At 38.3% G+C, this 15,551-nt stretch overlaps 1 protein-coding gene across 2 annotated transcripts in view; it reads right to left on the bottom strand.

Annotated features, from left to right (window-relative positions):
• Nucleotides 1–15,551, bottom strand: part of Svep1 (sushi, von Willebrand factor type A, EGF and pentraxin domain containing 1) — a 179,092-nt gene that overhangs the window by 114,422 nt on the left and 49,119 nt on the right. For both annotated transcript variants that reach the window (XM_020173900.2, XM_074051284.1), the window contains exons 4-5: nt 8,829–8,987; nt 7,743–7,922 (exon numbers count right to left, since the gene is read on the bottom strand). In XM_020173900.2, the coding sequence (XP_020029489.2) occupies nt 7,743–7,922; nt 8,829–8,987 (339 nt within the window). The remainder of the gene's footprint in view (nt 1–7,742; nt 7,923–8,828; nt 8,988–15,551) is intronic.

Genomic DNA, 15,551 nt, shown 5'->3' with positions numbered 1-15,551 from the left:
CCTGCTCTTAAAATGGCAAAGCAATAAGTAACACACCATCAAATTTTTAGTTAGTATAGGTTAATTAAAAGTCTGTATTTTAGCTGGGTGCAGTGGTGTGCACCTGTAATCCCAAACTACTCAGGAAATTGAGATCTGGAGGACAGTAATCCTAGGCCAGCCTGGGCAAAAAACTTCACAAGACCCCATTCCATGGAAAAAAAGCTCAGTGTGGGAAGTATATCAGTCATCCCAGCAATAATGGGAAGATTAAAATAGGAGGATTGTGGTTCCAGTCTAGCATGGGCAAAAAGTGAGACCCTATCATTAAAGTAACCAGAGCAAAATGGACTGGAGGTGTGGTTCAAGTGGTAAGAGTGCCCATCTAGCAAGCCTGAAGCCCTGAGTTCAAACTCCAGTAAACCAAGCCCCCCTCAAAGGCTATGTTTTATCAAGCACATTACCCAAACAGTATCACTGTTTACAGTGTTTCACACATGGAAAATTTAAATTTTCTAGGGGGTCTGGCCCTGAATAGACTATGATAGCTGCAGATTGATGGTAGGTTACAAAGTGAGGTACCTGCAGCCCTCAGTTGGCCTTTGCTGTGATTTCCAGACTATATTCCAACAAAAGCCAGAGGTATTTTCTAGGCCAGAAGTTTCAAATTCAAGATCAGCTCAGGTCTTAGACTTTCTCACCTCTGCAAAGCTGCTCAACTTTCATAATGCTAAATTCCAGTATTCCACTGTCTGATCACAACCTTGGTTCTTTTAGCATTTTCTTTACTTTTTACCCACATACCTACAGCAAATCCTCATTCATACTAATCTTGATTTATGTGCTATAACATCAGTTTATTTTTTCTTGCTTTAGCAAGAAAGGTGGACTGTGAATTGCCCACCCAGTAGCTATTTGTCCAGTTGTAGTTAGCTTAGTAATTTGTCCAGCTATAAGATTATAATTCATTGCAATTAATGAGAGCCAATGAGGTATGGATGAAGTTGTGTGGGACTTCTGGGAAAGTTTTAAAGGGGACTGTCTCAACTGATAGAGTCCTTCTTTGCCTTCCCCTTTTCCTCTCTTTCTCATAATATACAGATACGAGATAATACCCCAGCATACCACTGTGTATACAATACTATAGGAAATGCATCATGCACTAAGATGATAGAGAAATTAGGAGGTAAATAAGTAAATAAATAAAGCTTCTGTCTCTGATGAGAAAGGAACTATTAGGTCAGCCATTGATTGCCTATGTTGTCTGTTTAGATGGGAGAAAAACCTTTAGTTGTCTTAAGACATTGTTATTTAATACTAGTAGCTAGACACAAGTCCTAAATCTTTCTAGGCAGCATCCATTCACTTTTCCTCTGTTAGTATTTTAGGAAAAGATCTTTCCTTTCTTTCAGTTGTAGGACTTGTGTGTTCTAGTGTTCCAACTCTGCCCAGAGGCAGAGCATGTGACCTGGGATCTCACACTCACACAGACCAGTTCTGTCTGAGAGGTGAGCAGTAAAACTGGTGTTCTGGTCCCGTTCTTGAACCTCTTTCAATCCACAATGTGAGACCAGTCAACATGGTATTTACCAATCCCTGGATGCTGAAAACATCCCCATCCCTCAGCCAGCCTCAACACTACCATCAGAATAAGTTCCCTGCGGTGTCTAGAGATATTGCCATTTTCCATTCTGCTACTTCTCACCCTCTTGCCTCAATGTTGCATCAGAGAGGCTACAAACCGGCAATAGGACTGCTCCTGCCTCTGCATGTTTACAAATGACATCTGTGCTCTGAATTCTCCTGTCAAGATTCTCACCAAACCCCCACCATGCCTTACAGCCCATTTCAGTTAAACCCATCATGTCTTATATTCCTGTTCATGACAGTCTTTTTGGAAACCCCAGCCTCCAAGTCATCTCTCATCTACTGGAGTTATTCCCACCCAGCTGTGCTACAAACCTCACTCCACAGACTCTGGCACTTGCCCCTGGATTATGTGACCAATCTTCAGCAATTCCCCTCATATCTTAAACTTCCTTTTGGAACTTCTTTACTTTCTTACCCTAATCCAGATCTTATTGTCTTCTGCAGACAGAGCCTGGAGGCCAGAGAGATAGCTTCATTGCTCTTTATTGCTCCCCAGATCATTCTCTCTTCTCTCCACCTCTCTTCTCACCTTAGAAACCTCTGGATCCTTTGAAGTATCATATTATAGTATATCCAACATCTTTTTTTTTCAATTCTCTGTCTCACACACACACACACACACACACACACACACATACACACACACACACACACACACACACACACACACACACTAGTGATTTCATTATATATGTAAATGATCATTACTGTATCCTGGAGTCGTATTCTTGACCATTCCAACACTGGTTCAAGTTTCTCACTCTGTAACAGTCACTTCCTGTCTTCCTGGATCACTCCTTCAAGTGCTTCAACTCTATGAATGTCTACACCCAATGTGAGGGAGCCTCTGACCTACTGTGCATTCCTTTTGGGGAATAAAACAATCTCTGAAGCATATATTCTCTTTCTGCACTTCCTTTCCTCTAGCTCTAGGTTAGATCTACTCCAGTCAGGGTTTCCAATAAGAGAAAGGAGGGGGGAGAGTAAGGGAGAAAGAAAAGGGGAGGAGAGAAGAAAGGGAAGGAGTGACATGCAGAGGGAGGAAGGAGAGAGAAGATAAGAGGAAAAAGATGGGGGGAGCGGAGTGTAGGGAGAAGAGAAAACATCAATGAATCAGGGATATTAAGCAAAACTATGGAGGCCATTATTTTGAAATGAGCTCTGCACTTGGCCCCAACAGACCAGACCAAGCCAAAATGGAGTCACTTGTGCTAAGTGCCCCATAATCAAACTGAATTTGCAGGAAGCACATAGATCCCAAAACAGATGCATTTTTCTCAGAAACAGGAGATCCTAGCCTACCTGTGTCAGGAAAGAAGGAATTTACCTCTGCCTTAACCCTACAAAAAAAGTAGCCTGAAGTAAACTGATGTTGGCTAATCAGGGTTTTCTTCCCCCCCTTAATATACCCTGTTGTTCTGACATTGTTTAGCACGAGCTCTCATTTTATTGTGTAGAAGGACGATGTCTTGAAAAATGAATCACAAATAAAAGCCAATTTGATCTATGACTAAATTTGTAGTAATTTTGTGTTTTTACAGGGGGGAGGGGAAAGCGAAAAGAGAGAGGAACAGGGAGATGGGGATGCTGTCCAGATCATGGAAAATGAACCCTTCTCATCAGAAGGCATGTGCATTGCAGTCAGGAACATAGGGGAAAAGGGTGGACTCTGCTAAGTATGACAACAGATGGGTACATATATTCATTTTGATAGCTTTTTCCCCCCTTGAGATAGGATCTTGCTAGGTATTCCAGGCAGACCTCAAACTTGTGATCCTCCTGCCTCAGCACCTGAGTGCTGGGATTAGTGATGTATGCGCCATGTCTAGCTCTCAATAGTTTACAGATGTAGTCCTGCAGGCATCAGACATTGTACAAAAAACAACCTCTATAAGAGTTTGTTCTCAGTTTGTACTTGTGCAACATGAAAGGACAGAAGGCACTATAGCAATCTCTAAAAATTTGTAAATATGTTTGGGACTCAAGAATTGTAGGGGGATTGTGGGTGAGATGTATGCTTCTGTCCTCTACTTTTATGCATTTACCAATATTTAAACCAGGCAAATGTATATTTATTTTTATGATGAAAACTTAATTTTATTTTACTTTTTTCTCAATCTTCTCTCTGTCTCTCTAATGCCTGTTCAGCTTACTGTTGATTAGTACACTATCTCTCCCTGTTTATATCTTTGAAACTTTTGTTTGTTTGTTTGTTTTGGGTTTTTTTATTGGTTTATTTGTTTTTCCCTCTTTCTTTAACTTCTTTGCTTTCCCTCTCCTCTCACCTTTCCATTCTAAAACTTAACTTTAACAGTAAAGAAAGCTGGGGCAAAATATTGAAGTGCATCTTAACTGAAGTTGCTGACAGAATTTATTCTGCACGGACCCATTCAAGTTACACTACTTGGCACAGCATAAATATTGAGTGAACCAAATATAAGTTGAGAATTGAGTACCCTGAGAGAACTGATTTATTGAGAAATTCAAAAATTAGATTAGAGGTGAATATATAAAACTCTTCTATCCCTCTTCTATCCCCAGGATGGTTTGGCTGCAGACAACTACTAATAAAAAATGAAATCATAACATTTTGCCTTTTGCGTTTTGTCTTTTATTGAATGTGTCCATCAGGTATCAAGTGCCAGGTTGGCTTAAAAGATGAGTAAGATAAAAATTCTCTGATCTGGAAAACCATACTAACAGCTTGTAGTTTTCAATAAATAAAAAAAAACACTATGCTTGTGATATCTCTCAAGAGTACTGACAATAAGTTAGAATTGGTGTCTCAGACAGATGTAAATTATATTGCTTCTTGAATGTTGGTTTTAATAAACTTTCATTGTTCCTTAGGGAAAACAAAGCAATAATTCCTATTTGTTTCTTAAACATTTTATATTTTTTCACTCAAGAATGGCTATATATTACCATGGTTAATAAGAACCCATTTATTTGTTAGATTCAATTTAAGGTTTTTTATTTTAACAAGCAGAAAAAAAAAATCCTGCAATAAATGTTTCTTAACTTGCATTCATTTTAAAGCAATTGCTAAATATTTATGTAGCCTTTTTAGGAAACAATAACTTATCCTATATTGAGTTATTATATTGTACTTCAAAAACATGTACAATTATTGTATGTCCATTAAGAATTTAGAAAAATAATAGTTAAATTTTAAAAACAAACCCAGCAACTTGGTCTTTTAAGAGAACAGCCTATTACATAGTAGACACAGACGGAAACTGTGAACCTTCTGTGGTTCCCATCTTAAAGATGAATCAGATTTTTTTCTAGACACATGATTCCTGCCCATCTCCAAACTGAAAATGTCCACTACTGCAAACAAAGACAACCTGATGTTAAATGTAGGCTTCTTGTTGATAAAGCTTTTTCTCAGGAGAAAACAATAGTATCACAAAATTTAATCTACTATGATGTTGTGTTAGCTAGTTATCATTGAGAAACCACAAAAGAATCCTTAGTGGCTTAGAAAAAAAATGCCTAATTCAAATAACATTGAAAACGCCTATAAGCATTGTGTGACGCGTGCCTATGGGGAGTAAGAATGTAGCCCACCAATTATTGCTCAACATTACGAAAACATTAACAGTGTGCCATGAAACATGTAAGAAGGCTGCATTTCCACTGACTGTTCCTTCTTGAGTCAATTTTTAAAAAATGTTCACCAAAAAGAAAGACATTGCTAAAATTATTTTTTTCTTAATATTAAATTAGACCTCTAAAATGTGACTTTGTCCATACTACTCTCCTAGAAACAGAAGTGAGTCCTGCCCACTTGCTTGTGATAGTTCACAGGACCCCAGACAACCTAACTGTAAGATGCACACCATTATTTTATGAACCACTAGTGAACAGCAGTAACACCAATGATGTGATTTACTGCCAGTGATTTTTAAGAGGCATTTCAGCTTTAGAGATGTTAAATGCAAAAAAAAAAAAATGTGTTTTAGATTTGGTGAAATATGGTATGTGTCTCATAGAACACTCTCTCAAGTAATTAAATCAGTAACCACTAATGATGAGGCAAGGGGAAGGCCTGAGGATCATCATTCCAGACACCTCTACTGGAAACCTAGGTAGTAGCTTTGGTAGCGAACTTGAAGGGATTTTATCATCTTTCCTGCTAGGATTAAGATTATTTTATGTATGTTGGAGTAGCAGTTCAAATGACATAAAGGAGAACATGCATGCTTTCTGAAGAGAACTGACAAGAGTAGGCCATGCATGTACATGTTTATCAATATGTTAAATCCAGTTTTTCATTCCTTCACCAGAGGTGGGACCAAGGACTCTGTGCTCATAATGCATTTGCAGTTGAGGTAAGGAGCAAGTTAATCATAGTAAAAGTAAGTGTTGTGGTTCATTTGTGGGTCCCCTCTCCTTTAGGGTTTTTAGACAGGGTCTCACTATGTAGCCCCTAACCTCAAACTTCCTATGCCATGGATGCTGGCCTCAAAATTGTAATACTCTTGCTTCTGCCTCCAGAGTGCTGGGATTACAGACTGGTACCACCACACCCAGCCCAAGTGTTGTGGTTTGTATTGTAAGAAGTTGGTTAATCTGAGGAATGTGCTTGTCAGAATTCCCTTTTGTGGTCCCAGGTTAGGACTGGTTAAAGGAGGGACCTGCACTTGATTTTGGAAGGCAGAGGTGAAGCAGAGTCATTGTTGTCAGATTCAGTAATGGGCATATGCAGAGAGGCCCAGGCCCTCCCGCTTTGTCCCTGCCTGTCTCTACTCTACATCCTGCCTGATGACCTATTGGCTGTATTTGTTGCTGATGGCAGAACCACTGGTGGCTACACAGAGGTCAAGACTTTCTTAGACCTCCCGATCTTTCCTTTGAGGTTCCACCTCCACAATGCGGCAGGCTTGGGTTCTGGGATTGAGGTTATCAGGAACTCCTGGAGCCTCTAACTTCTCTCTGGACCTTGTTTCCAAGCTCCTTCTAAAATTGTGTAGGGTCCCATTCCTGAAACCTCTTACCCAGTAGCATACATGGTGTCTGTGCCTCCTGACTGAGCCTGTCACGCATAGCAGGATGGCTGGCATGAGGGAGGACAAGTCTGCCACATGTACATGGAGGCCAGGGCCTTCAGGCTGAAGAGGCTGCTCACAGGGGAGAGTTCATGAAGACCAAGACCAAAGGAAGGGCAGTGGCTTTAATGTAGGATGCAAGGCTCAGGCAGGGATTGTGGAGGCTAGAGATAGGGGCCTCATCCCAAAGGTACAGTCCACTTTGCATCTCACTGTTTATGGGACAACCACAAGGTAGAAAGTCAAAATGCAATGTCTCTCACTTCCCACCATGAAGAATTTGAAAGAAAGGGTTACATTTTATACAGAAATGCTAACTGCTGTCTTCATAGGAATATATGATTGATTTTTCTCTGTAACAGTGTGTGGCTTTTTATGACTTGAAATGTAAACTTTTTTTTTCAGTGAAGCCATAGGACATTGGGACTGTGTGACGGTTGTAAGTAGGGAAGTAGACACTGGAGGTGGCAAGTAGCAGCGAATTGAGGCACTGGTCTAGGTGTTGTTTCCCTGTACTTGATATGGGAGCCTTGGTCCCACCACTGCTACTGGCCTCTTTTCTACTGGCCTGACCTTGGTTCTCACCATAGCAATTTCTTCACTTTCTATTGCATGTTGTCCATCCCAGAAGAAAGCTAGAGACATGCAAGTTGACTGTTCCTGTTTCAGAACACTGGTGTGCTTCTTAAAGTCTCACAGTCATGGTTACTATCTAGCCCTACTTTGACTACTGCAAAATTTGACCTCTGGCCTTCATGCCCTTTGCAACCTGTCTTGGCTGCTTGACATGTGAGGTTTGAGTAGCCTGTTTATTAACTCTGCAGGCAGGCAGGTCTTTGCTTTTTCTTCAAAGGAATATGAAGGGCCTAGTTTATGATCACATGGTCAATTGAACTTAGCATTTCTAACTTCAAACTTCTGTAATTTTTTCCCCTTTCTGTGGTCTGTGGTGTGTGAAATAAAAAAAAAGAAACAGAGAACTGACTGGTTCAGTAGCCTTCCAGTCAAGAAAATCAAGCAAGACCATCAATAAACAAGGGGAACCGGCAGTTTGCATACCTCTGCAGGAGCTCTCTGACCCGGACCACAAACCATTGGGTTGACACAAAAGGATGCTGCTTCCCACAAGGTCAAATCCAGGGCGACATCGGACCCCACAGGCTGCATTAAAGCGGTTGTTGCAAGTGTTCTGGATAAAGTAACCATTTTCAGGAGGCTTCAGGACAGGGCAGTGGACAACTAACATTTATAGAAATAAAATGGAAAAGCAGTCAGCCTTCGTCTACGGAACATGCTCCTTTTTGGTTTGTGTAGGGGCAGGTCTTACACATGTCTCAGCTCCTCACAGCTTTTTCAGTGGCTGCATTTGAGTTTCTAAGTGAATGTTTGAAACAAAAACGCTTACATTTGACTCCTATTAGACATTGATTTCCAATTAAAATTTAATAGAGGCTAAATATTGTTATTTAAGTTTAAACATGTTTATTTTGATACTTACATGGACAGATACAAGATGTTTTAGGTTTTTTTTTAAATGTTAGGGATGGAATCCAGGGTCTCATGCCTACTAAGCATACATTCTACTGCTGGACTGCACCCCCAGTCTCTGGTTCTCGACTTTCATATGTCATTAGATATTTTCCCTCTTAGTTAAGGTAGCATGAAATAATGAACAATAAGTCTAGCAAAGTGTATCTGCCTCAAGCCCCAAGAGTGATAGCTTCTCGTACATAGTATTACTATTTAAATGTTTTTCATTTTTGGCATGATTAATATTTACTTACGAAAATATATATTTTTAAATAAATTTAACTACCACCAGGGCCAAGATGAGCTCATTTGTCATTCAAATTTGTTCTTATAATTACAGCATTTTTCTTTTGGATTCATTTTATATTTTTTCCTAATCGCTACATCTTTCTGTTTTCACAATTATATTATTCCTAGAGTCTCAGATCTTCAGTCTCTGGAGCAGATCTGTATTATATTCGGAGACAAATAAATGCTACGTAATAAAATCAAATTACCCACCCCCCCAAACTGACTAGAGAAATGGATAGTAATGATCATTCTAAATGAATCAGATGAAAACACCTTATATCTGCCTGAGTGCTCAACGTTTCTGTTTCCTGTTTGCCCACCAACCTTCGCAGGTCTGGCCAGAGGCCCGGTATCCCTCCCTGCAGATGCAGTCTTCAGGAGATGTGCTTCCAGGCGGTGAGGTGTGGTTTTCACCAGGACACGGGAGGCACGTGCTGATTCCTCCTGGAGAAGCTTCAGGCTTGTACGTCCCTGGAGGGCAAGCTGCGGGCAAGCGACCAGAGAAGTCCATTCATGTGGTCCCTCAATCCAGAATTACCAAAATACTTCAAACTAACTGGGCGGGGGTGGGGAGCAGCCAAACAGTAGCTCTTTAAAGAAGTAGTAACATAATTCAAGCAAGGAGAGCAACCAACATTATTTTTTAAAGAGTGTCACAGTTTGTTTGTAATATGCAGGTTTTGGAGGCCTATTTTGGTCCACAATTAGTTTCAATCACAACATAGCACAGCACGACATGTCTGATTTGATATGTGGGAAAACTCAAAATAGCAATTTATGTTAAGGGACTAGAAGCAATCAAGAATCCTCAACGGATTAAACAAACCTTAGTAAATATGATGCCTTCCCCATTTCATCTCCCTCATCCTCTACAGCACCCCACTCCATCCTGAGACCTCAATATCTGCTAGGTGTGGAGGAGAATGTGGCAGATATGCAAAAGGCTCTAAGCCCTTTGTTTCTGTTCAAAACACTAGATAAAGGATGAGGAGAAAGTGAAGGCGTTGAGGGAAATAATCCAACTGAAGAGAAACAGGCCCTTTGAAGAAAAAAGAATTCAAGACCCTGCTTTTCCCAGGCTCACAGGAAAAGAAGATTAAAAGCAGAATCTAATTGACCTTGCTTCAAGTCTTCCCTCCACACTGACAAAGTTGGCTTTGAATTGGTAACTTTATCCCTTTGGGGTTACACATCTGTACAATAACTCAAAATTAAGAAATTCAATAGTAAATAAAGGGGCTAACAGGACTTGCTGTGCTCATTCAAGTCATTAAATGTAGGGTAGTCCCAGGATGCACTGGGTTATGAAAAAACAGTAGGAACCAGGGAATGTGCACTTACTTGGTGATGTTTTATATAATTCATCTCATTTAATCCTCACAGGTTAATAAACATTAAAATTATTATTTATATGCATTATTTTTATTCATAGCATTGCATCCATTGTAAAGATGAGAAAATGAAGGCTTAGAAAGATTTGTTGGCTAAAGCTACTCAGTAGATGATAGAGGTAGATGTTTTAAACAGAGCTACAGATTTTTATAGCATTTGTTGTGTTCTGGGGACTGTTCAATGTATTTCATAACTATCATTTTTAAATATCCTTTAAAACCTATGAAGTTGCTAATAGTATTAAATCCCTTCTTCTAGATGAAAAACTAAGGGTTTAAGAGGTTAAATAACTTGCCAGCATTGCACAGTGAGTAATTGTCAGAGTGGGGATTTGAACCCAGGCAGTCTGGATTCAGAGGCTTGTTCTTTACCTTGTGCTGTGCCTCAAACCCAGGTCTCTTGGATGCTTAAGCTAAAGCAAAACCACACAAACATAAAACTAAAAAGTATAAGGAAGTGATAGTCAGAGATAAGATTAACAATGTAATGATTGGAAAAATGGCCATGCTTCTAAAATTCTTGATTATATTTAAAAACAAAAGATACCACGTCTTCATGATATAGTAGAAAATTCTAACTCTGGAGAGATTTGCAACTACTAAAAGTGAGGTAAATATTTAAAAACTACTAATAACGATCTGGGATTCATGAAAAATAATTCAGCATTCTTCATTATTTATGAAAAATAATTCAACATTACTTTGAGTATTGCTTTCAGTATTACTGCATATTGAATTATTATTGACTTACACATCATATGACATATTTCTTTCTATGACTGTTTCAGTAAATATCTGATCAGAATCCTCAAGAAGGTAAAAGACAACATAGGCTTCTACAAACTGAAGGAGCTGTAGGAGAAGCTGAAGAAGAAAGTGACTGAGATAAATACAGACATAGAAAAGAAATTTGAATTGTAACTGCAAAATTACCATTGCCATTGGGGATAAGAAAAAGAAGCCATATAATCTCAGAAAAACACAACTAAGCAGACCTGGCAGAAATAATAGTCATGATATTAAAGAATGCTGTATTGTTTATCTGAAGCTTTAGTGCAAAAATAGTCATCAGTTTTCAGGAAGAATTAATAAAGTCACACCTGGGAGAAAGGAAAAACATTAAAAACTTACAGGAAAGATAAATAAGATATGTATAAGCAGGTCAAGTGGATATTTCACTTGTCCTGTGCAAAAGCAAATACCAGGAAAAAAGAATGGAATAAGATATGTAACTGTGTAAATAAAAAAAGTATGAACCTAAAATATCCATTTTGGGCAAGATATTGGTAAGTACTGGGAAGAGAAAGAATGGATGTGCATGGCTTGAGGAAATAAAGACACATTTCACTGACCGAGGAGGAAATCAAAACACAAGAACATAAGAAGAAGAAAACAGCATTTAATAAATTATGTGAGATTGAAAACCTTATGGAATGGTAAATTTCTGAGTATCATGTTAAAATAACTGAAAAAAAGAAATATCAAATAAATCTCCTTTTTGTAAAGCTGATGCACGATCAAAGGAAGAAAATAATCATTGTGTATTATAAAGAAGAAAGGTCAAACTATGAAAGAAACTGGGAGATGGGTGGAAATAAGTCAGCAGCTGTAGGAGAAAGGAAACAGAAGCTATCAGGTTTATTTTTGTTGATCTGTAATTTCTCTCATTTCCTTTCATATACAGCAATATGATAAAGTGGAAAGAAAACTGTAAGCTCAAATTCATATGTTAACAATATATACATAGGGAAAAGAATGTATGACCTTCAAATTGGTGGGGAAAATATAATAAAATCTAAGCAATCAAAAGCATATAAAGAAATAGCAAGGAAGAATGAAAAATAAAACTATGTAAGGCAGAAGCAGAACCAAGCATATCAGTTATTATAAATATTAAGAGTTAACGTAGCACTGTTGATAAGCTATAAACCTAAAATGAATCAGACACAGAGTTTATAAATAATTGCATGTACAAAGATAAGTGAAATATTTGAAAATATCTTGATAAAGCAAACAAATTACTGTCTTAAGGTGAAATAAAAAATATGTTCAGCAGTCAGGTGCCATGGCTCACATCTATAATCCCAGCTACTTGGGAGGCAGAGATAGGAGGATTACTGTACAGTAATCTCAGGCTTTTTCATTGCTGACCCCATGAAAAAGCCTGAGACCTTCTCTGAAAAATAACTAAAGCAAAAAGGGCTGAGGGCATGGCTCAAATGGCAGAGCACCTGTCCAGCAAGCACAAAGCCCTGAGTTCAATCCCCAGTACTGCCAAAAAAGAAAATATGTCAGTACTTTTTATAAGATATGAGAAAGATATGAATACTCAGTAGAAAAATTAAAAAAGTGAAAATTTCCTAAAGAAGAAATGTGATTAACCAATAATTACTAAACTCAAAATAAAGATATGAAAATTAATGGCTATCTTTCAATTTGGCAGAATTTTAAAAGGATGTTAATACCCAGAGTCAGCAGGGATGAGGGAAAATAGGCAATATCCTGCTCGGTTGAGGCCATGTGAAGTTTTTGTGTAGGGTAACCTGAGAGGAGACACCAAAAGGATCACCTGGAGCTTTCTCTTTCATAGAGTATTTTGCTCTTAAGAATTTGTCCCAGGTAAAAGTAAACTTGGAAGCAAAAATGTGTATATAGGTGTAATTATTATTGTGTAGCACTGAAGATAACACAAATGTTCAGAGAGGGGTTTGTTAAATTCTTATGACATGTCCATCCAAAGGAATACTAGCCATGAAAATTTAATTGTTGATATGCAAAGTCTTTCAAACTTCGTAGTTAAGTGTGAAAAAAGCATATTTCCCAAACTGGTATGAATTGTATGATCCTATCTGGCTTATAAATGCATTAATTAGACCTAAAGGAAATGGTCCTTAAGGTTGTGTACATGGTACATGTTCATTTGTTCCAATGACTAGGTATTACTTGACAAAAACAAAAGTAAATACAACTGTATATTGTATCTACAAAAAAGAGAGTCATCATCTCACATCCTCTATTTTATTTCACATAGTTGGTTCTCTGACCTTGGAGATCATCTTGAATTTCTCCTTCTTCCTCTGTTTCTTTCAATAAATGAATAAAAACCATGTTCTTTGGATCTAACTTCCTAAAGATCTTTTGCATTACCCTCCTTTTCCTCTGAGAGCTTTACTACTATCTTAGATGCGACTTTAGCATCTCTTTTACAATTTTCCAATGTCCTCCTCACTGGCCCCTCAGCCCGTATCTCCGCCCTTCAATTCAGTTTAGATGTTGCTGCCTTAACATTTTTCAATAATGTCAAATCACTTTCTCCCTAAACACTGAGCCAACAGGATAAGGCCATTGCTCTTCAGGTCTGGAGTACAGTGACATCACGGATCTGTTGTAGCCTTTCTACCTCTGTCACCTACACTAAACCAGTGACTTCCACATCCTAGGTAGAACCCACTTCAGAATCAGCCAGCACTAATTTTGTGTTGTACCCCTTCCCCATTTCCATGATGTTTGTTGGATTTAGGAGTTTGTGCAATTTGCTTAATTTTTCTGTGACCTTATTTCTTTGGGTGGACTAGTACTAATATTTCCCTTACGTGTTTTTTATTAGGACTCATTGAAATAATATCAGTATCTGCCATGTAGTTTGGCACTCAGCACATGTTAGAATAATGTCCCTAACCATTCATTTTTCTCAACCCTGAAAAGATAATTATACTTCATTATCATAGGTTGCTGTGCCAGATAAATACACTAGCACTTAGTAAATATTGCCTCCGCTTCTTTCCTTTTCCTATCTTCCACTTAGCACCTGCTTTTATATATGTTTTCCTATCTCCAAGTGAACCTCTGATGTCCTTGAAGATTCTAAATTGTTTGTCAAAGCTTCCCCAGCTTCTTCAGACAGATTGTGTTGCCTTCTTTTCTGGGCACCCAGAGCACATCCCCCTTATGTCTGCTCTGGTGCATATCACACTGTATGTAACACGCACTTGTCCCATTCTCTGAGTGGGTGACATGCTCTTGCAAATTCAGTCTTCCAATTATTTGATCTCCCCAATGTCTATCCTGCTGGCTGGGCTGGCAGTATTCCATCAAAGGAGAGCAAGAGGAAACAAAGTCTGTTTGATGGTGGACATAGGTTTGGGTTGAGGCAGCACACTGATGTCAGGAAGAGTAACACAGGGTAAGCTGAAAGGACATTAGACTTGAAGTCTAGACAATTGAGTTGCAATCTTGGCTCTTTCACTAACAAGCTATGGGTCACTGGCAAATGCTTTCTTTTCTTTTCTCTTCCTACAACATACAGAAGTTACAAGTAATGACAGCTATGATCATTCCAAAACCAACTTGTGATGATGCCATAACTAGACTAATACTGAAAAGCAACCTAAAGAAATTTCCATATGAGTGATCAGATACTAGCTACAGATTTTATAATTCATTCTGAAATAGTATAACTTGAGAAGGAACTAGCCTTACATTATTATCTTCCAAAAAATCTTTTTAATAATTGACTTTATAACCCTGAAGAATAGTATTCTGGACAAAATACATTTGGAGATATATTGTGAAATTCATAATGATAATGAGAAACAGACATTAGAAGAACTATTTAAAGGCATTGCACAATTCTAGGGGGAGAGGTATAATCATCTGCCTTGATTCCCAAGGGGGAAAATCCCTCATCCAAAACTAAGCAAAGTTGAAGAGATGAAATAAACCTGTGGTTTGTACAAGTTTCACAAATCTTAGTAAAGGTCTATGATTTTTTTTCTTTTTAATATGAGACATTTCCTTCCTGGACATGTACCAAATATTATCTTTAATTCCTCATTTTTGTTGTCAAAATAAGCACTTTCTCTTTTCAGAAACATGTGGGCAGTTATCAGTGACTATTACTGGAAGGGTGATTCTTGAAGTTATGGTGCTGTGCTAACAGCAGATTCTTTTTTCTTCAGCTGACCATGCAAATTCTTTGACTGAAGTAGATTAAACTATGAACTAGATTGGAATTTGTAATACAAGGAAGTCTTCATTCTCTCCAATATCTGGCTCATTCCATATCAGCTTATTAGATGACTACTTGAGTTAACATTAATCATATAAACTACATAGTGATTTATGTTTTACAAAGTTCCTCTTTGTACACCATCTAAGATTAACTTTTAAAAACATGGTAAATATTAAAAGCCTTTGTTCCTTGTACTATTCATCTTTAAAGAGTACAGTTTCAGGGTAGTTGTGGGAGTTGCATTTGACTTGCACAACACCACTTCAAGGGTGCCCATTCATGGAGCCTATAATATTGCTCACGAGGCTGTGGAATTCCAAGGTCCTCATCTCTACTGTCTAGGTTGGCCACCAGGCACGTGTATTGGCCCCCAGAGGAACACTCTTTATTAGTACAACACTGAGCTTCTTTCCAACTTTATGGATTGGACCTCAGTAAGGAATCTGTTCCTGCAAGTAGTTGGGGTAGAATTTTGAGTACAGACTTCCATTGCCATGGAAGAGAACCAGATTTTCCCATGCCAAGCCAATGTTTTCACAGTATGGGACAAGGATCTAGGCATGTATAGCGGGACTTCCTTTTTATTAGGCAGCCTAGATCCTTTCTATTTTTATCAATGAATTAGATAAGGAAAACTTCAACCAC

Source organism: Castor canadensis, chromosome 13 (assembly GCF_047511655.1).
Source record: "Castor canadensis chromosome 13, mCasCan1.hap1v2, whole genome shotgun sequence".
NCBI lineage: Eukaryota > Metazoa > Chordata > Mammalia > Rodentia > Castoridae > Castor > Castor canadensis.
The sequence above is the reverse complement of the archived record's forward strand: the minus strand, read 5'-3'. Positions and strand labels throughout refer to the sequence as shown.